At 51.1% G+C, this 20898-nt stretch overlaps 3 protein-coding genes across 4 annotated transcripts in view; 1 reads left to right on the forward strand and 2 right to left on the reverse strand.

Annotated features, from left to right (window-relative positions):
• Positions 1-1634: 1634 nt before the first annotated feature.
• Positions 1635-12076, reverse strand: LOC146600438 (SRSF protein kinase 3-like). Its single transcript, XM_085324691.1, has 11 exons — positions 12025-12076; positions 11719-11827; positions 11064-11151; positions 8784-8871; positions 8427-8533; positions 5959-6121; positions 4590-4675; positions 3891-3998; positions 3365-3434; positions 3188-3280; positions 1635-1916 (listed from the first exon to the last, which is right to left on the reverse strand). The coding sequence occupies exons 1-11, from the start codon at positions 12074-12076 to the stop codon at positions 1693-1695; spliced, it is 1188 nt and encodes a 395-aa protein (XP_085180817.1). The 3' UTR covers positions 1635-1692.
• On the forward strand, positions 11772-16467 carry LOC146600439 (collagen alpha-1(III) chain). 2 transcript variants are annotated; one of them, XM_085323955.1, is made up of 2 exons: positions 11772-12166; positions 14297-16467. In XM_085323955.1, exon 2 carries the CDS (start codon positions 15241-15243, stop codon positions 16234-16236), a length of 996 nt encoding a protein of 331 aa, XP_085180081.1. In that variant the 5' UTR covers positions 11772-12166; positions 14297-15240; the 3' UTR covers positions 16237-16467. The 2 variants fall into 2 exon arrangements, with proteins under 2 accessions (XP_085180081.1, XP_085180088.1); XM_085323962.1 differs by lacking the exon at positions 11772-12166 and adding an exon at positions 14053-14068.
• Positions 16450-20898, reverse strand: part of PLXNB1 (plexin B1) — a 68935-nt gene continuing 64486 nt past the window's right edge. The window contains exon 39 of the mRNA XM_085323948.1: positions 16450-20865. Within this exon, the coding sequence (XP_085180074.1) occupies positions 20761-20865 (105 nt within the window). The 3' untranslated portion in view covers positions 16450-20760. The remainder of the gene's footprint in view (positions 20866-20898) is intronic.

Raw genomic sequence — 20898 nt, forward strand, 5'->3', positions numbered from 1 at the left:
CGCGGGGCCTGCAGCTCGGCACGTCCGCGCCGCGGGGGGAGGCAGCGGCCGGCGGCGGGCGGCCGTGGCGGGGTGGGGGGGACCCCGGCCTCAGGAGGGCGGACAGGAGACCGGCCTCGGCCCGCCCCGTGGGCCCCACGCCTCGTGGGCGGCCGCTCTCGCTCTCCTCAGGCGCCGGGGCCGCTCGGCGGTGCTTCCCGCCGCTTCCCCGGGGTCGCGGCCCTTCCCGTGTCACGGTTTTTCCGCCTCCCCCCCCCGCAGCAGAGCCGCCTCCCCCGGCAGGAGCGGTCCCCCTCGTGTAACGCTGCCGTGAGCTTGCTATCCGGGGGGAAACCGTGGCTTTCACCCGGAGCAAAAAGGAAAATAAGGCACGCAGCTGGACCCTGCTGCTCGCCGGGCCGCCGTGCCCCGAGTGCCAGACAAAGGACGTGGGCTGCTGGCCACAAGCCCTTCCTGCGTGGCCCCTGCGCGAGGTGAGGGCCCGGCAGCGGTCCTCTCCCTGCAAGCGAGAGCCACCTGGCCAGCCGCAGCGGTGGTACGCGGTCACTCCTGGGAGCGCAAATCTGGAAGGCCAGACGGCGCTGAGCTCCTCAGGAAGGACCCTGTGACGCTCAGGTGTGCTAATACCTGATGTAAAAACTGTCCGTTGTGTCCGTTTTCACTGGAAGAATGCAAAATGCACCCATGACTGATCTGCCACGATGTTTCTCCAAAGCTGTCATTCGGGCATAGCATCCTTTTTACTAAGCGGTCAAAACCAGGTTAAGCATCGCAAACAGCAAGTCAGCATCCTTCTGTGTGCTAGGAAAACTGGAACTCCAGGCGTTTTGCAAGGAAGTTCAGTCACAAGCTGGAATGTAAATGTTCCTCCCTGCCCTTGCCCTGCATTTAAACAGCATACAGACCTTTGAGATTATAGGATATTAATAGCTAATTTCAATTAATGTTACTACATGAACTGCTGGAAAATGTAGTTTGATAGAAGCAAAGTTTGTATTTGCATGGAAGAATGCCAGGAAAAAAAAATCATGAAGGCTTAGCAGTATTGCACAAAGGTAGAAGCTGCAGCGATTGCTCCTGTTCCAAAATCACTCAGAGCAGGTGTCTGACACGATGGGAATTGCAAACATATAAGCAACCTAGCTGGGGAAGAGCGTGCAAGCAACCAACACGTTACTGGAAGAAACAGGGATCCTGTAAGTGTTGCGGGGTGTGTGTGGGGGGGAGACGAGGAAGGGAACTTCTGATTATCCCCTTCACTTAATGCCCATCCGCATCACTGAGGGATCTTTTAAGAGAGTCGCCGGAACGAGCAGGGGTTCGCGCCGTGTGCCGTGCCGCCGAGCGCTGCGCCGGGAGCTCGTCCCTGCAGAGCGATGGCCCCGGGGCGGGCGGGGAGGCTCCGCCAGGCCCGCGCGGGCCCTCTGTCCCGCCGAGCGCTGCCGGCCCGCAGCCGCCCTGTGCCGGGAGGCGGCAGGACGCCCCGGCCGGGCCGGGCCAGGCTGGGCGGTGGTGGTGGCAGCGGTGGCGGCGGGCGGGTCCCGCCGCCGTGAGGAGCCGCCGCGCCGCCATCTTGTGCGCGCGGCCGCCGCCGCCTGCGCGGGGGCAGCCGAGGGCGGCGAGGGGCAGCGAGGGGCCGAGGGAGCCGCTCGGTGCCCGCTCGTCCCTCCGCCCCGGTGAATTCGCGGGGGTTTACAGCGGCGCGGTCGGGGCCCCCGCGGGGAAGGGGTGCGGGGCGCCGAGCCACGCGTGCTGCAGGCACTGCGCCGCCGTGGCCCGTTTCTCCGGCGCGTACTCCAGCGTTGGCAGGAGGAAGCTGGTGAACGGCGTCACCTCCTGTTCTGTCCAGTTGTGCCTCTCCACCAGGACGCCGCAGAGGCTGCGGGGCAGAAGCCTAGAGATCCGCAGAAGAGCACCTGTCCAAAACAACATAAGCGCAGTCCCTTAATTACGCTCGCGAGACTCGCCGTCTCCAGCCGCTCGCCTCATGCAGTTCATCCAAAGCACCCCGAAGGAGCCCCTCCTCCTCCTCCGGATTTTCCTCTCTCTGTAAGCTTCACCTTGCGGATTTGGCTCTCAGTTGTTTCTCAGAAATCATCTTTCCAAGCTAGTCTCCCCACTCCCGAGTACTTCTTAGGAGATCACGTGCCAGGCGTGAATGAAACGTTCCCAGAACAGTCACGCCAAAGCCGCTGGTGCTAGTTCCCCGTGGCTGTCCGGTTGCGAGGCAGAACCAGGCAGATCTCACTGAGCAGTACCGGTTAGTTCGCTTTGTGCTACGTAGCTCTGGGGGGCCAGCAGAGTGCTGCTACTGACCAAAAAGCTAGCCGTGCCCCCAAGTGGAACATGCTGTAAATGTGGTGATTCAGGTCAGGCCAGCTTCGCTCACACACAGAATGAATATAAAAGAAGGACTGTTTCTGACTTGTTTCTTTGAAAGCCATAGAAGGAGTAAGTACGAACAAGGGGAATGAGTAGAGAGGTGTTTGCTGAACTACAGCATGGTACTAGCACTCAACAGAGAATTAAGCGCGGGTATACTGAGGCTAAATTGCTTGCTGCTGAGCATGAAAACAAGGAGGTATTACAGACTAAATGGCAGAAGGACAGAGTCATGCAGTGCCTTGAAGCCAAAGACAGGGGGGTCAAGCTAAATGAAGCAAAGGGAAAGGACTTGGGGAGATTCAAACAGAAGAGACGTTATGGTTGGGGTCAGAAGACTAAGTACAGGAGCCGCATTTAGGGTGCATGGAAGAAGGGTGGGAGGATATGATTATCTTGTCCATGATCATCATTGTTCCCTGCCAGTGAATGGGTGAAATTCAGCCAGTTAACACATTATTTTCAGCTTTACTGCCAGGTAGCTATTTCCTGTCCATATTTCCATTCTCTCTAGATCCAGAGGAGAAAGGTTGGAAGTCTTTTCCCTTTTTGGTATTTACCATGAGGATTTTGCATTTGCATTCATCTCTGGAACACTCCTGGATTGCCAAGTTAAGAAAGCAAGCTAGCTGCCAGGGCAAGAAGTATTACTGCACTTCATGACGTCTCAATTTTTCTTTTGTCCCTGCCTGTAGCCTGCTTTTTTTTTGACATAAGTTTTGGTTGTTTTCTGATGTGAGCTGAGTAGGAGTGTGTCAGGGGTCCACAGTATTTTTAGAGTAAACTTCCCTACTCTGATCTTTACCTGGTCTGCTGAAAAATTTTGTCGACTTCTTCCAAGAGAGAGCTATTTGGGGAGGAATTCTGCCCAGGAGTTCAATAATAAGAGCAACGTGATCTGGATGGAGGAGAGAAAACACATCTAGATGCAAAGATTATGACTCTTCTGTCAGTGAAATCAATAAAACTAATGGAGTCTTACCGTCATCTCTGGAGAAATATTTCCCAGGTCGAGGATCAAATAGACACTGTCCAGTTGCCATTTCAAATGCCTAGAAGTGGAGCAGCACTCTTAATGCACTGACTGACTTGGAGCTTTTCTTCACTGTTAACTCTGATAGTACCAGTGCCAATTTCCCTTGCTGCTGCACAAAACCAATTCTAAAACATGGAAACACACACACTCCTTTTATCCATATTCTGCCGCTGTGAAATAACACCTTTTACTGCTTTAGGATGAAAACCAGTATGTGCCTGATTTGTTCAAGTCTATCAATTTCCCCATAGAGTATGAATTGCCTTATAGTACAAGCTAATTGAAGAGCATTTTATCAGCAGCCTACGTTGTCCGAAATTAATGGATGCAGAAGGCCTGTTTGTCCTTCTGTGACTCAGTAACAGCAAAGAAATCCTGCTCTACAGACAGATGGGTGGCTGAGGACATGCATTCCCTGGCCTGGTAGTGTCAGTCATCTTCCCTGCATGCAGTGCATGGTGTCAAATCCTACCAGGCAGCCTGTGCTCCAGATATCTGCAGGAGTGCCATAGTCTAACCCAAGCAGCACTTCCAGGGCACGGTATGGTTGGGTCTGGATCTCCTTTGAAAAAGGCTTGTACTGAAACAGAGACAAACTACCTTTGGTTAGCATCCATAAAGTAGAGTAAGAGCAATGCTTGTGGTCACAAGCTTTCAGAACAGTGACAAGGACCTTGTGACATAGAATGAATGAACACGTTAAACTGTGTGCAGGACACAGCAAACACACTCAGCCCCAATGACAGTGGGGTGAATTTATGCCCTAAAAATTTCACAGTGAAGATAGTTTTGGATTTCTAGTTGTAGGGACAGTCTCCATCAATGCGAATACTCCAAAGCCATCTGGACATGGCCCTGGGCAACCTGCTGTAGTTGACCCTGCTTGAACAAAGGAGTTGACTAGGCAATTTCCAAAGGTCCCTTCCCACTTCAACCATTCAGTGATCCTATGACTAACTGAAAGCTGAATAAAGGTCCAAAGTTGAGAGCATCTCCAAGAATACAGATGTCCAGCTCTGAGCTAAGACTGCTGAATATAACACACACTGAAACCAGCATCTCTTTAGTGCACTCTGAAATAACTATTCAGCTGTGAAATGACAGACAGCCAAGGTGGGACAGAAAGAAGCGGGTAGCATCGTCTTGGAATTGAGACTTGGAGCAAACTTACTGTCCAGCACGCACTACCCAGGTCTGCGATTTTCACTTCTATACTCATTAAATCAGAATGTTCCAGTCGATTGCCAAGATCACCTCCTAGATGGAAAGGACAGAGAGAAATCAAGTTTTTCTCCAAAGCAACAGGCAACGTCACTTACCACACGTATGCTTTCCTTTAAAGATTTTCAGCCTTAAAGGTCCTAAAATGCTTTAGAAAAGTGATTCCTTTTTATTGTTAGTAAAAGGCCACCACTGTTCATTGAGTAAACCACACAAGAGAAGGGGTGATAGTCAAAATCCAATGTTGGGATTAGTTGGATCCACATCCACAATTAGGAGGATGTTAGAGAGGCCAGTATCCTGCAGTGAAGTGATGTGACCGTATGCTCCTGTTTTGCTGCAAAGTACCTCTAGCATTGAGATTAATGTGAGTTCAGAGGAGAGTATAGCCTATTAGGACCAGTCAAACACAACACTTTTGTAATACATCCTCAGCCTTCAGCAGTACTGGCTGTCACAGATCTTGGATATAGCTGGTTCAGCTCAGTACCATAAAGATGATGTTTTCTTATGACCCTGGGAAAGGGTATTTTTTTGTTTTAATGCTTTACAGTGAGCTGCTGGTCTATGTCCAATATTATGTTGTTCTGCTCCAAGCAAAAATATCTGTCAATAATTTAGCATTCCCCGTTTACCCCAGTGTTTGATAGTCAAAACAGCAACATCACAGAATAAATGCTCACAGGAGAACATTGTGAGAGAAAATAGAAAGAGTCTTATTGCTGGGAGAGACTAGATGATCTCTTGAGAAACTATCCAGCCATATGTCTTATTCTATGTTCACGTCATTCTCTGAAAAAAAATATGTTTCAAAAGGCCTTGGAGATTAGCTGTGTATACAAGTCTCCTGCAAACCTTGGAAATACAGGAAATAGAGAGTAGAAATGTCATACCGCTTTTTGATCAGATCATTGCTTATGTAAACCTTTTAGTAGCTGAAAACAGACATGATGGAACTATTCTGTACCTAAAGCTATGAAAATCTAATCTCAGGTTGTGGTGAGGTTACTATAAGGTTACCAGCATTATGGTATGATACTAACAAATACTTGATTTGTAGTTGTTCTCCACACAAACCTACCTGCAACACTATGTTTATGTAGGCACCTTGAGAAACCTGTAGTAACTCAGGTGTGATGTTTGTGTTAAGCAGATGTAGAAGAGGCCCATCACTATGAACTGCCTGTACTATTTTGTATTGGTCACTGCAGGAGTTGTGAGCTTTTCATAAATTATGTCTACCTACCTGTCTACCTGTTCCACTCCCAGCAATAAGCTCTTAAGTCACTTTTCTGGTTCAAAAAATCTGCACTGCTTACCTGGTCCCTTTAGCCCCAAATCTGTCCTCTGGCTAGAGTCAACGATATCATACAGAAACTTTTGGAGGGTCTTGTCACCTGCATACAGCAAAATGTTTTCTGGTTTGATGTCTGTATGAATAATCCGACAGCATTTGTGCAGGAAGTGCAGGCCAGCTAGCACCTGAGTGAGCCAGAGAATAATTTACATTAACAACATAGAGGTCTCCCTTCTCTCCTGTTCCAAACAACTTTTAGTGCTGTCAGAGCAAAGACTCTACCACAGTGGATGTATGATTGGAGATTCTGTTATGGGGGAAAGAAGACACTGGTGATAATTTTCTGCAATAAATTATTTCTGTATAATGGATCCACTGAATTAACTTGGAGTTGCAAGCAAAACAGTGGTGTCACAGATTAGGGTAGGCCTGTGGAAGCACACACAAGCGGCTTCATCACAAGATTCAGCCAGAATAGCTGTCACCAAAGCCTATGGGTTCAGCACGATAAGTGATATGGAGCCTGTGGATCCCAGCAGTGAAGGACTGTATTTGGAGGATGCAGAAATGACACACAGCAGAAGGACGTGTGAAAATCCACAGATGTCAGCAGGGATGGAGAAGCCTGGAGGAAAAAGAAGTAGGTGCAAAAGGCTGCAGTTACGTTGAGGACAGGACTACAAGGAAGCATTATGGTCACAGATCTGAACTATGTCCTGAAAAGTCACTTCTTGCTACTTGGCTCTGGCATCCTTCCATTGCCGTTCCTGTTAGTACGGCGTTATCGCTGGACTAGAAGTTGGGCCTCAGAGAGCATCTGACATGATGGGGAGGGAGGCCCTGCCTTCTAAGTGATCCCGTCATACAGGCAAAGAAAAGGAGATGAAGCACAGCCCGGACAGAAGGAGGGAGAGACAATGAGTGACTGCGTGTAAAGAGGAATTCAGGGTACAGTCCCTTCTCTGCAGGGAAACCATGTAGGGCAAGGAGAGCTTACGATGGAGCAGAGAGAGTTGAGCCTGTCACAGGGGAGAGATAAACAGTGCATACGAGAGAGAAACATTAAAGCATTCATTCTTAGAAATCAATAACAGCAAAAAGACTACTGGGAGAAGTTTTTTTTTGTTTTTGTTTTTGTTTTTTTTTGTTTTTTTTAAACACTCTGGTCAGTCATAGACATCTGGCAAATTTTCTGTGCATTATCAAAATCTATTCTGGGATGAATACCAGCCCCAGGGAAATACCAACCTTAAATGGTAACTGTGAGACACAAGGGAAAATTTAAATAGCTAAAATGGAATGAATCAGAAGTAAATACTGCCTCAGTGCTGATCTGAAGGGAAAAAGAAAAGGTTTTGAGATGTTACAGTTTAAGTAAATAAGGGGGGACAGACAAAGCTTAGGTGTGGAATTCAGCACAAAGCTTCATGCCATTGCATTTTTGTATAACTTATTTAGGTGTTGGTGCAGCTGCTATACAGGAAGAAGAAGCTATTGTAAAAAAAAGGATAAAAGAGGTTGTTCTTAGTGTCTCTAGACGAACACAGGAATCAAAGGAATAAATCTTGGTCTTGACAAGCCAGTGGACTTCTAATATAAATCTCAGCGTTGGAGGCAAGATATAATTTTAACTGCTCTGAGGCCTTACTGAGGTTTCCCACTCCTTAGCTATTCATGAGCAATGCACAAGAAACTCAATTTCTGTGATCTGTTTGATCAGCATGCCACATCCTTACAGGGGATGAAAGAAGGGCTGGCTCTGAGCAGGAAAATCTCAACATGGGTGGAGGACCAGCTATTTACAAAGCTTCTGGAAAGAAATTAGCTGTGAGACAGACCTCTAGCAGCCTTTGATAGCACTGCTATCGGCCAGCCTCAGAGCGCTGCCGGACTCTGCACACGTCAGTGCTGCTCGTGACTGGATGCCGAGACAAATGCCAGCGGTCTGGTGTCACCGAGGGAGGGGAATCCTCATGGCTGCAGGAGAGCAGACAGATGTCTACGGTTTGCCAACAAGAAGCGTAATTATGGCAGGCTGTTTGTACCCCTGCTACTCTGGCGAGTGGCAGAACTGATCCCCACAAAAGTGCAGTGATTACTGAGATCTGAACATAACTGTTGTCCCCGAATGCCTGGTGCAGGTCTGCAGGCTACTGACTCTTCACGTTGGTGGGCCTGACTCCTTTCCAAGCCTGATGAGGCTACAAGTATAGCCAGTGATGAGCAGTGCATCTGTATTAATGGGAACATGATGATTTCCCACTCTGCGTTTTATTTTATTTTTTAAACATGTTTCTCCCTGTATACCCAGAAGAAATGGTATTTTCCTTACAAAGAGTATGCCTTAGGCACTCACTCAGTGTTGTTCCTTTCTCTGCAGATGGAATCGTACGGAGTTCATGGCAGATGACCCCAGGACGAACGCAACATTGTGTTCCCAATCCCAACCAGTCCCTTGGTGCCGTCACACACTTACAGTTAAGTTCTCACCTGCTGCAAAGATTTTTTCACAAAAGGCAAAGGAAGGCCCTGGTCTGCATAGTTACCCATCAGACTTCTCAGAGAAGGACCCAGCACTTCAAATACCAAGCAAATATGTGGGAAAGAGTCATGGATTCACTAACATGAAGAAAATGCTACTACCACTGTTTTGCCCTTCACCAGAGTAGCCAAAAACCTCCTTATTCCACCTGCGCCCACCAGCCACTTTCATGTGCCCAGGTCCAACTGCTGCCCTGCTCATCCTCACGAGACCACAGCTTTTGGTTTTACACCATCGTGTGACCTCCGCAAGGCAAGCCAAGGCTTTGTCAACCCAGAGCTGCAGCACTCTTAGCAGAAGGATATGGAAGCCGTTCTCTCCCATCATTCTGAAGTCGTCTAATAAACAGACAATGTTCTCTCCTGCCCGATCCTTCTTCTTCATACTGCTCACCTGAAGGGAGGATTCCAAGAAAGCTGCAATTAGAGGCATACGTATGCACAAGGACATCTTGCACCCATTTTTCCCATTCTACAGACTTTTTCCTCCAGTATTTGGCACTTGAAATTTGGTGATAACAAAATCAAGAAAAACAGGCTCCAATTAAACGAGCAGACTCCATTGCCAAGGAATGTGGTCTAGCCCTAGGTAGGAGCATCACCCTCACAGTGTCTGAATAACTCAAACCTTTCCTGTTCGCAGAGTCTAGAACAGTTCCCATTGCTCGTTCTACCCCATCCAGGCCCTGAAAGTGTTCCTGCCTGTGGTGAAAGGTGATTTCCATGAGGCCCCAGCTCATTTTACCCAGGAGCAATGGCTGCAATATTGCCTTCTGAAACCCGTAGCTTCCTTTGAGCAATTTCTTGCCAGTAGTTGCAAAGAGGTGAAGACCTTGTGTTTGTCTTCGGCCAGTTGAAAGCTACTGTGTCCTGTTGGGGTATGGAGCAACTTCCACATGTGGAACAACCCATTGAACTAGGCCTCTTTGGGCTGAAAAAGGGTTGGCTACAGGCAGGTATGACAGGGGTCTGTAAGATACTGAATGGTAGGAGAAGGGGTGAACACAGAGCTGTTCTTTTCTGCTCCTTTCATACAAGAACCAGGGTGTTTCACAGTAACCTAGCACTTGGCAGATTCAGAAACAAGCTGGGGAGAGATTTCTTCATGTGGCACACAGGTAATTGGTGGCAAATCTTGTCACAGGGTGCTGTGGATGCTGAAGGCTGCATGGGCTCATAGCAAAGTGAGACAGGTCCCTGGAAGATAAACCCTTTGAGGACTGCTGCCTACATAGTGTCTCCTTTGGCCCAAGAAATCTCCCGTTGAAAACTGCTGGAGGCCGGGGAAGTGTTCAGTGGGAGCAGCACTCTGCTTACCCTGTCCTTACGGGTGTAAGGACACCTGGCCACTGCTGGCCCGGGATGCGGGGCTGGGTGAACCCCTAGTCTGCCACAGCGCGGGTGCTTTTGGCACCCCCAGATCTTGTATTAGCATCAGCAGCATCTGTGCGGTGAGTTACGTTGTGAGTTTGCTCCCACAGGACACTGACGGTGGTTCGGCAGTGAGTGCCTTGGTACACTGCAGTAACTGGGGGATTCCGGTTTGGTTTGTTGCGCAGTGCCAGGAGGTTTTGCTGAGATGACAGAGGTGGGCAGCCGTGGAAGGTGGGAGACTGCCTCTTCTGGCAGCGTTACAGGAACCGACCACCTTATACTGACGGAAATGGCCCTGGGAACCAGCTGTATTCTGTTGAGTAGGAGTGTCTTTCAGAGAGTATTCATAATAAATTAAAGGTAAGGCTTGGTCTATACACAGTATTGTGCTGATGTGCAGTAAAGCACCCCTTTGATTACATTAAATTAGTGCTACTTTGTACTTCCTCTTGCATCATAAGTCTGGCTTATATCCCTTTGGATATGGCCTGCAGATTTGCAGGTGCAAACTACACCTTTTTCAGACCTGTTGGAAAAAGGCCTCACAGTAATTTGAAAGGCAAAATTTAATGACTTTTTATTCATATCAAGCTGATGTAACTTCTTATTTAGGCAAACTTTAAGAATTGTAACCATGAGCTTTCTAGAACTAGCAGGTCAAGCTACCTTCAAAGGTAAGTAGATGAAACTCAGACACATGCCAGACCCATTCGCAATGGCAGAAGGAAGCTTTCTGAATTCAGATGTTTATTATATTTTGCCGTATCCTACCATGTTTTGCAGTTGTCTCCATTTATTTCACTATCTTTGTTGCGATAGAGTGATACCATCTGAGCTGGGAACTACACAAACACAGTGGAAACATTTCCACCTCCTGTCTTCCTCCTGTTTTTTTCCTGTTGATTAGCCAGCCTGTACTTCTGCAAGTTCCTCCTGCTTACTGGATTTTGGTCTCAGCTGAAAGGAATGGGCCTACAGGCCAAGTAGGGCATAGCCATCCATGCCAGCACAACAGGAAGGAGAAGGTGGCCGTTTCAGAGGCCAGTGCTGAACAAAGGCAATTTCTATCAAGTATCTAAGATGTTTTTTCTGTTCCCCACCTGGATTCTCAAACTGACACCTGGAGGGAGAAGGATGGTGAAGCTGATATTCAGATCTGAACTCGGTGGCCGTTCCCAAGGTGCAGGGCGCAGAGCCAGAGAACATACATACACATCGAAGGAGAGCGACCTCGTCCTGGGCAGCCTCAGCAAAGCTTTCCCCGCTCCTGGGGACCTTCACAGCTACGTGTTTCTTCCTCCTATGAGATGAATCACAGCTGCATGCCAGCGCACGCTGGTTTAGCTCCAGGCAGCAATGCTTCCCCCTCTCCCAGTCACCCAGCCCGGAGCTCTGTGGGGAGAGCGCTGCCCTCCCGTGAGTGGCCTTGCCCTTGGCCTGTGGCACGCAAGGACTATGTGCATCTCTCCTGGTGATACTGCTGGCATCTTGCAGCATAGCTGCCCCAGGGAGCAGAGAAGGACCGGAGAGTAAGAGGCGGAACATGGATACTGCAAGGTCTGACCTATTCTAAACAAGAAGCGCAAAGATGGAGCAAGAGCTGATCCCACCTAATTTATGTTCTTCAGTTTCTGGGGAACAACTCTGCTCTTTGCACCCCACTGGTCTTGCTGCCTGATTTGTCCCAGCTCCGGTCAGTGTTGTCCTCCTTGGGAGGCTCCATGCACTGAAACACTCAGAGCTGATGCTGACGTGCTCCCGGGCAGGCTGCTGTGCTCCACCGCTTCTGCGTGAAAGGGACAGGCCCTGCCCGAGAGGAGGACAGCGCACCCTTTCTACAGCCCCCGAAGCACGTTCAGCCCCTCACCTCGTGTCATGGCACAGCCAAACTGTGGCGAAGGCCCCGCAGCCCAGCTTGTGCAGAGCCTGGTATCTCATGTTGAACACCTCTCCTTCCTGCACTGGGTGGTGGCCTCCTGCGGGGACATTGCCAGAAGACGTTTAAAGAACATGTCTTTAAATGCCATTGGACTCAAAGAGCAGCTGATGACAGCTCTCCTCCCAGCAGCTGCGTATCCCAGAGGAATGGCCAGACAGGTCGCCAGTGGCCTCCTCTGGCTTGGGACGAGCCGGGCACAATCTCAGCTCCAAAGTCAGACATCCAAGGACTGACCTGTGCGCTTCGCTGCAGGCACCTCCTCCTGCATCCACTCCGGTTCTTCCATCATTGCAGCAGATTCTGACGTGAGGGGACTGCAGCAGTGGAGAACCAGGTCTTGGAATGCAGGTGGTGCATTTCACTCCTTTAAACAGAGGTAAGTAGCTGCGGAGCAGCCATTAACTTCTACTACATGGCATGCACATTGATATGCATCGCTCCTGTTCGCACTTCTGCCTCCCTCCCGCCCTGTTCCTTTCCATCTGCTTCACCAGAACCTGGAACAGGGCTGTTACAAACATTTTTGGCACTTTGGAGAGGTTAGAGATTATTTTAAGAGTTCAGAAAAGGAAAGCTGGCAGGCTGGGGTTGAGCAGGGCTCCTGGCTGCGTGCAGCTGGGCCGGAGCCCAGCAGGAGTCTCAGGTTTCCTAGTGCCTCGTGTGGATTTTCAGTGGCTTAGCGGGGCCTGCGGGATCCCCTCCCGCAGCTGCAGCGCTGGCGGGCCCTGGCCTCCCGTGAAGAAAGCGCTCTGTTCCCCATCTCCTAGCCAGCTAGGGAAGGAGTAAGCCCCGGGCTTTCACTGGCAGGAGGAGCCTCGTGTTTAGTATTAAACAGAATCTATGTTTTGAAACCCCAGCACTGCACATCGCTCTGCAGCCTAGTCCTGGGGCCAGAGCAGGTATTTATCACCAAGCATCCCGTGACCCCCCTAGGAAAAAGGCTGTAACTGAGGGGGAGAGACTTTTATCCAATGTTTGTTACTATGGCAGCAAAAAGGTACAAACAGAGTCAGTTTAGACAGACTGATGCAACTGCTATCCTCCCCCCGCCAGCACCCATGTAGAATTGGCCAAAGGATGGGTCACCTGAAACAACGCCCCTGAACCCCAGGTTACTAATGGAAATACAGATGTAAGCTGCTATAGCTTGGGTACTCCCAACCTAGCGTTTCTTAATATGGAAATGTCACTTGCTTTATGGCCAAACTTCAGATTAACATACATTTCCAGAGCTTGTGACATGTGATAACTGAGTAGACCATTAACGTGAGTGGAAATACTGACCTTTAAATCTGTCAGAATCAGTGCACTGAAGCGAATGGCTTATCTGCACTGGGGCATTTCCCCTCTCTTGCAGTGGGAACGACTCAATGGGGAGCTGGTTTAGGACAGTAATGCCTGCCAGAGCACGCTCTCTCCTATGAGACAGAAGTACAGCTTCCTCAAAACACTAGGATTTCTTTGCATATCCTGATACTGTTTTCTCAGTACAGCAATCAGAGATGCAGTCCGACTTTGGGACCCAAGTGAGCTCTCAAAACATTTCTACTTAAATGATTGTGGTTGAGACTTCATTTCTGCCACAGAAGGCCCGGGACTTTCGGAGCTGGCATTGCTCCGTTTACCCCAGGTTGTACAGCAGTGTGGAAGGAGCTCAAAATGCTTCTCCCTCCTTGTATTTTTTAGTCCTCTAACCACGGCACTTACAAGTGTTCAGAATTTGTATCGTTTAGGAATAAACTTCCAGGGTGCTGCCTCTCTGCCAAAGCCAGTCTCTTTGGCAAGCACTTGTGAGAGTCCCTTCTGTGAAACTTGGGTGGAATCAGTAGAATTCCCCTTGTCCGTGAACACAGACTTTACATATTAACACCCTTGCGAGCCACTGCACTGCCAGAATATGCCAAGACCTGTTCATTCACATCTTCAAAGGTTTTGGCACCTCATTAGGGAGAACTGTGAGGGCTGGTCTGAGATCTGGGCAACAGCGTTAGAGATTTAATTCCTTATATTGCTCACCATTCACCTACTAAGGCAAAGGTTAAGAAACAATCTGGATGGCAATTCAACAGCATCTTCCCTAGGCAAATGTTTTTGGAAATAGGAGTCTTTGGCAGGAAAGCAGTACCATCATGATGTAGTGTTTAGGACGCAAAGCCAGGCTCGTTTAGCATAAAACACTTTCTAACACTAAAGCTTTTGACCAGCTCGCTGGGACCCTAGCATTCGTGCCTCGCGGCTGAGAGCAAATCAGGCCCTGGATGTGCAATACTCTATGAAGGTAAGAGCCCACCGTATTTACGTGGATACACCAGTAAAGGATAAGCAAGGGGTGTTGCTGTGCAACTTGCTATAGAAGAGTGAAACGTATTTTTCTGAGCTTTGTGATGAAGGACAATTAATCATGTTTTTAAAGCCTTCAACACTTAATGTCTTTATTTTTTTATTATTTATTTTATTTTTTCTGCCATTAAAAGCTCATCATGCAGAACTTGCTGGTTTGTTGCAGGCCTAGACCAGGTCTGAAAACCTCAGTCAGCCTGGAAACATACTGGGTGCTGCCTGATCCACAAGAGCTACGGGTAGGGAGGGGTGCTTCACCTCCGGTGGTGTTGCCTGAAGGACATGATCTGCTCCACCTGACGTGCCCGGAGGGGTGTGGGGCACCTCTGCCACTACCAGTCCTGCCTTGCACTGCCTGGACCTTCCCTTTCGGCTAAGCCACCTGGGCCCGTGGAGTCGCAGCGCTTACCAGAGCTACACGTGCCTTGATCGTGTGTGAACAGAGACTTGGCAAGCCACGGCCTGGGAAGCGCTTGCTGACTGCAGCATCCCTGCAAGCCGCAACGCGCACCGCGAGCCCAGCCCCGGCGGCCCTTTGCAGACTTACCGTGCAGCCGCTCGCGGCGGCGGGGCGCGCAGCGCCGCTTGTGAGCTGGCTTGTGCTGGAGCTCCAAGAAGCGAGGTCCCAGCTGGTCCTGCTCTCCTTTCGGTCTGCGCTGTCCGGGAGGGGTGTCCTTGAGTAGACCAAAGGCTCCTGCATCGCTGGATAGACGTGCTGAGGATCGGGACAGGGTATCGGATCACAGCAGTGCTTCCTGGAACAACCCTGGCATCGGGATAGCTGGGAGACCCAGGACAGCTGCAGTGGATTCATTTTACTGCCGGCCTCTCTCTGCACCTGTCTGAGCAGTTCCCTGCTCCCCTCCACTCCCCTCGGCACAGGTCTGTCAGGCTGCTGCGAGCTCCGCAGTCTCCACAGCCACTATTTATAGAGGGAAATTTAGAGCTCTGCTAGGATGGAAACAGCGAAATCCTTCCCTGCCACGCCACAGTCCTTGGAAGGAGAAACCGTGGGGCTGCCTGGCAGCTCCCGCTGCGCCCGCAGCCTGTCCGCAGGGCTCCCGGGCCGGGCTCGCTGCTGGGGCACCGTCCCTGGCCCAGCGGTCCCCGATGTGCGCCTGGCAGAGGGGATGGGCTCCCCGCGGGCACCCGTGTGCCATGCTCCTTGTCCCACGGCATTTCTGCCTCCCCCAGCAGTGCCAGCGTGCTGCCAAACACAGCGTGGCGCGGGTGGTGCTGGCTGCTGCTAACCCCCCACCGCGCCTCGAAGCCGCTGTCCCTGCCTGCTGGGGGGGAGAGGACGCGCCGGGGCCTGCAGGACGGGGCCAGCTCCCTGCAGAGTGGTGGCACCTGGTTCCCACTCAGCCCCATCTGGGCTGGCAAGGCAGAGCTCACTTTTCCACCCACGCGACAGCGACAGCGCTTTGGCTAGGCCCCCTAAGAGCTGCAACGCGGAAAGGGCGGTTTGCGGCGTCAGCCGGGGCCCGCGGCAGCGGGAAGCAGCCCGCCCGCGCGGAGCAGCCGGAGCCGGAGCGCGGGGCGTCCTCCCTGCGCCGCGCTCGCCCAGCAGCTCTGCCCCCGCCAAGCCGGGACCGGGCGTCCCGGCACCCGCGCGACGCTGAGGATGCGGTAAGAGCACTTCGCACGTCTGCCCCGCAGCAGAGCTCGGCCTGCCCGGGACCTTCCCCCCCCGCTGGGGCCCTCGGACTGCGCCTCCCGCGTTCCCGTCGCCCGGGCGAAGGGCGGGCGCTGCCTGCGAGCAGCGCTGCTGCAGCCGCCCGCTGCCAGCGCAAAACGGGCGCCTTGCGGAGCGCCTCTGCCCTTTCCCGCGCCCCGTCCTCTCGCCTGCCTGCCCCGGCGCTGAAAACACCGAGCGAGGAGGGCAGAGGCGCCCCGTCGGGAAGGAGCGTTCGGGCTGGCGGGAGGGCTGCCGCGCACCCCGCGGGGGCCGCAGAGCACGGAGCGGGGCCGGAGGCGCTGCCGCCCCGTGCCGAAGCAGACAGCACGCGAAACTCCGCTGGCAAAGGACCGAGGGAGCTCGGCCAGGGAGCGCAGCCGGGACCGGCCCTGAACCGCGGAGAGGTGCCGCGAAGCTCCTTGCCGTAAAACCTCTGGCCGCCCAGAGGAGCCGCCCGCCAGGAGGTGGCACGGAGTCGCCCCAAAGCGAAGGCAGCTGCTTTCCCCCAGAGGAGAGGGACAAGCCCGCACTCCGGGCGCGAGTCTCCCGGTCCCAATGCCCAAAAGGAATGAGTTTACGCAGAAAAGGTGAACGCAGTCTCAACAACTGCATCGTCTGGCAACACAAGCGTGACACTCAGGTTGTATATTAAAATTTATTGAATTATTGTGTAAGAATTCTCTTTATTAAAATCATTTGGACTCTAAACTGATTATTTACAGACAAAACCTCTTTTATCACCAATAGATTCCTACATCTCAGAACAGTATCTACAAACAGTTATTACACTATGTAACAAAATTCAGATTTTTCAAGCTTTTTATATTAATTATTAATTCCAATCTGAGAAAGACAGTACCTCAGGTGCTCGGAGCAGAACTCAAGATCTGGCAGGGCATAAATGCAGATCAGACACGACCAGACCGTAACAGAGGGAGAGACACCAAGTTACGAGACTGGGGGAGGATACAGTCCCTGGGACAGAGGACTAGGAGACAGAAGAATAGAGCAAAATGCACCGGGTGTTCTGGAAACCAAAAGAATCATCCCAAAAAGAAAGGCACCCCCCCCCCCCAAAAAAAAAGCAGCATTTCACTTCAACTGGGGCAAACTTTGAGAAAGAAATGGCATTCCACCGAGGCAGCAGGATCCAAGAATCCCCCTCATTTTTGTTAAAAGTCATAGGAAAAAAAAAAGCAACTGTCATGTTTACAAATAATAATTATAATAAAAAAAAACAGTAAAGAAAAACTTCCAGCTGCAGCTTAAGTTTGCCCCCAGGCAGGTAAAAGCAAGTGCTCCCACACTGCACCTTGTGGGTGCCACCTGCTCTTGGTCGCGCCAACAGGAGACAGACACCGAAATACACTAATGGATCTGTCTCTAACACTGGTAACTTCAGCTCTCGGCGTTTCACCCAGACCCCGGCGGATGCAGCTTTCTTCCTCTGACGAAATCTACGATAGTTTCTGTCATTCAGGAGTATCTTTCAGAGTATTTAGACAGCGACATCCCGCTGCAGCGCTCACCGTCCTGCAGAAAGAGGACGGCGGCTGCGGCAGGGCACTGTCAGCCGGTGCCCCCAGAACTTGCTACCTGCGAGAAAACTAAACTCCAGAGAGGACTGTTCTTCAATCAGAAGCAGCAGCCACCTCCGGAGCGTCTGACCAACTGGTCACGGAATCAGGCAGAGACTGGAAGAAAACTGGAAGGATTACGAGAAATAAATAAATTAGTCTTCCCTACCCTAGGGAACTTAATAATAAACACTGTTTTGTGCAAATTTAAATGCAACCTAACCCTGTTGTAGTAGTGGATTCTGCCACACAAGAGGGGCGTGGACGGAGAGAAAGGGGCCGTGCCTGAACATCCAAGTTGATCCTGCCAAGGGGACCTAAGTGCGTCTGCAGCGGAGGAGGATGCTGGTTTCTACAACACCAAGGGCAGACGGACCGGAAGAGATGGGCACTACCAGCTTTCCACCCTCGCTGCACCTGAGCTGGGCCCCGCATCCTGCTCAACTCTACAAGGACAAACTAGAGATGTTAAATAATAGAGCTAAATTTAAGTGATTTAAGTTCTGATTATTGCTCTAGTAGAAGTGGACGTTCACAGATAAGACTCAGAGAACAGAAATTGTTTCCAACATCCACGAGGGCTGCTGAGAAGTAAAGGGGATGTGGAGCTCCCCTACGCTAAGGCGCACTCGGCGTGCGTGGGCAGAGGCTGGGCTGTCGGCACAGCCCCACCTGACCAGAGCAGGCAACGCCGAAGAACACCCTGCAGGACTGAGCGAGCTGCCAAAGGGGAGCAGGAGACACCCCGGTTCTTGGTGCCGTGATTCTAGGAAGGCCCCCGAGTCTTCCTCCCTTTGCTGAGGTGAGGTGGTCCGGAATTAGGCCCCATGCAACACCATGCTAGGAGAGCACAGAGACAGTTTTGCAAAAACGAGGAAGGCCTAAACATTCTGCAGAGCCACAAACGCAGCCGATACCGACGGCTCCTGGCAGAAACTCGGTCGGCTGAAGAGGTCACAAACAAAGCCTTGCTGCCGAGCTGGCAGCCTGCTCGTCAACACAGAGGTGGGACGACACTATGTTGCCCCTGACCCTTTCTTCATTCCTTCATTTACCTACACCTGCCTCAAACCAAGGGATTACGTTCTTTGGTTTCCTAAGGAAACAGGCTTTAGGAAATTGCCTTCTATTTGCTTTCTCCCATCTGCCAGTCCTTTCCTCCACCTATCTTTCGGGCTTGCTGACTAACTCATCAGATTTTGGTCGAGACTGAGCTCTATTTCAGAGATGTTATGTTCCCACCTGTTTCCTGATAAGGGGTGATCAGCCAGGAGAGACCCCCAAATCAGTGCCCACCAGGGAGAAGTGAGGCAGGTGAACTCTGGCCTCCCCTTTTCGCGTGACCGAGGCCAGCCAGCTCGCACACGGCTCTGCGCAAGATGTGCTCAGTTGCTCCATGCAGCAGCACACGAGCAGTAGGCAGGCTGGGGACAGCGGTTGTACTCTGGGCACGCAGGACATGCAGGAATACCTGGGAATACTGCTGAGGGGGGTGCATAGGAGAGAGCCGGTTTTGTGGCATGGGGGTTTATAGGAACAGAGGCCAACACCACCTCATCATATTGCTCAGAGAACAATTTCACAACAGCACAACACTCGCACAACACCACGTGGCTGACGTGACAGGTCTGGGAGTGCTGCTGTCCGTAATGCAAACACGGCAGCAGGGACATGGTCCTGCCGTTTTAGCTCTGGTCCCTCCGGGCCTGTACAGTTGCCAGCTAAGGGAAGCGATGGAAAATCAGACCTGCCTACTTGCCCCTGTGCACAATCTGATCCCGGCAAGCAAGATGTCAGCCCGGACTCAGCAGGGAGATGAGAGTAGGGCGCTCTTTAAAATAGGAAGTCACTCCCAAAAGGGCAGAGGACCCACCCTGAGCACTCTCCAAGAGGGAACAGAGAAGAGCTGCTCAGGGACAGCCTGGCAACTAACTGTGCAAACGCTGGCTCCAGCTTCTCCTTTCGCCTTCAAATCATTCCCATTTGCAGGACACTTGATGCTCTTCAGGAGCAACGCAGTTGTGCTTCATGGCTTCTGTGAGTTCACAGCTCACCAACCAGCCCTTCTACGTGCCACAGTTTGGGAAATGAACCTGTAAATAAGGTGTATGGTAAGCCTAAGAGAGGAACACACAGCTAAGCCTAGAACGAAGCTGTGGGGAGAGCGAGCTGCTGTTGTGACAGTGGAGACATCTGAGAGTTATCCCTACAGACAAAGCAGTGGAGAAAACTCTGCTCCAGTGCTGACAGACGTTTGTCAGTAGAAGTGCACAGAGATGCTTCTCCAAGAAAAGCTTTGTCTCAAAGCCACAAAGTTAAACATTCTCCTTTAGCATTTAAATACATTATCTTTCTGAGAGTATTTACAAGTCCAGTTTAGAGCAGCAGAACAGCTAGACACCAAAGGAAGGGGAAATGGCACAAGGCGTTTGTTGTGCTTTCCAAAGAGCAGGGCAACTTCTGACCACAGGGAACCAGGGAGACTGAACCAGAGCTGGGTCAGTGGAGACCAAGGTAGGCCAGGCTGCCTACTCCTCACATGCTAAAATTGTCCTGAGCGAGAGGGCGAGTGTGCAGTGTTCATTTATAGTAGGTATCTGGGCAAGCATGTATGCTGGTGAATGTGTTACATCCAAGCTGGCTTTGCACACAAGCTATCAGAGACCAGAATATTTGGGAGCAAGAGACCTTCACTATCAGTCTCTCCCCTTTCTGCATCCAGTATGCAGAACCAGTGGGAACATTGCTGCAAGGATGTTTCTCAGGTGGCATACTGTAGGAGCACTCACTGGTGTGTACAGCCCGAGGTCTGCGCAGAGGTTAGCACGGCCATCAGCCTGGGAAAGTCTCCTGCGTCCCTCCTGGTCCAGATAGAGGCCTCAGGGAGCCAGCAGAGCTACTGGCTCCACACCGGCCTGCCTGCCAGGGACGCCACAGCTGGTCACGGCGGCAGTGCTAAAATGAGCAGCTGCAGCAGGGGAGTCTCCAGCACAGGCAGGCGTTTCCACACAAGGCCAAGGCCTCTGCAGACATGGTGCTTGGCATCATCACCTGGCTCTTCAAAAATGTGGCTTGGAAACTTGGCACATTCACATAACATCTGCAGGCAGGAGATGTCTGGTCCCCCTGACATTCTGGATCATAGGAAATCCTAAGTTTTTTTTTGTTTTGTTTTGCTTTTAAAAAGAGAAAACTGTAAAAAAATATTCTCTGAGATGCAAGGACGCTTGTACTTTGTACCGCCTTGGCCATCCCTGTTCACGTCACCCGCCGGTTCCTTGGAGAGTCTGGTTCCGATGGCAGCAGGACACCCTGCGTATAGCTAGGAAGAGCACTGTCCCTGTTCAGCCCGGTGAGAGCATCAGTCTGTCTGTGTCACAAATCTGTGACTTTATTCTCCACAGCTGCTGCAATCTGTTGCAGTCTATATCCAAGCTGCATCTTTTGTGCCGTTGGGTCTTCCTCCAAGGCAGTAATGATCTGCAACGAGACAGAGCTCACTGGCAGCCTTCC

Source organism: Rhea americana, unplaced genomic scaffold, assembly GCF_003343005.1.
Source record: "Rhea americana isolate MKP2758 unplaced genomic scaffold, rheAme1 scaffold_120, whole genome shotgun sequence".
In the NCBI taxonomy this organism is placed as follows: Eukaryota; Metazoa; Chordata; class Aves; order Rheiformes; family Rheidae; genus Rhea; species Rhea americana.

Coding starts and splice junctions, on each gene's coding strand:
- LOC146600439 (XM_085323955.1), top strand. CDS start 15,241: ATGTGCGCCTGGCAGAGGGGATGGGCTCCCCGCGGGCACCCGTGTGCC.
- LOC146600438 (XM_085324691.1), bottom strand. CDS start 12,076: ATGGAAGAACCGGAGTGGATGCAGGAGGAGGTGCCTGCAGCGAAGCGC. Junction 11,828..12,024: donor GCCTGCAGCGAAGCGCACAG/GTCAGTCCTTGG, acceptor ATGTCCCCGCAG/GAGGCCACCACCCAGTGCAG. Junction 3,281..3,364: donor ATATTTCTCCAGAGATGACG/GTAAGACTCCAT, acceptor TCCTCCATCCAG/ATCACGTTGCTCTTATTATT.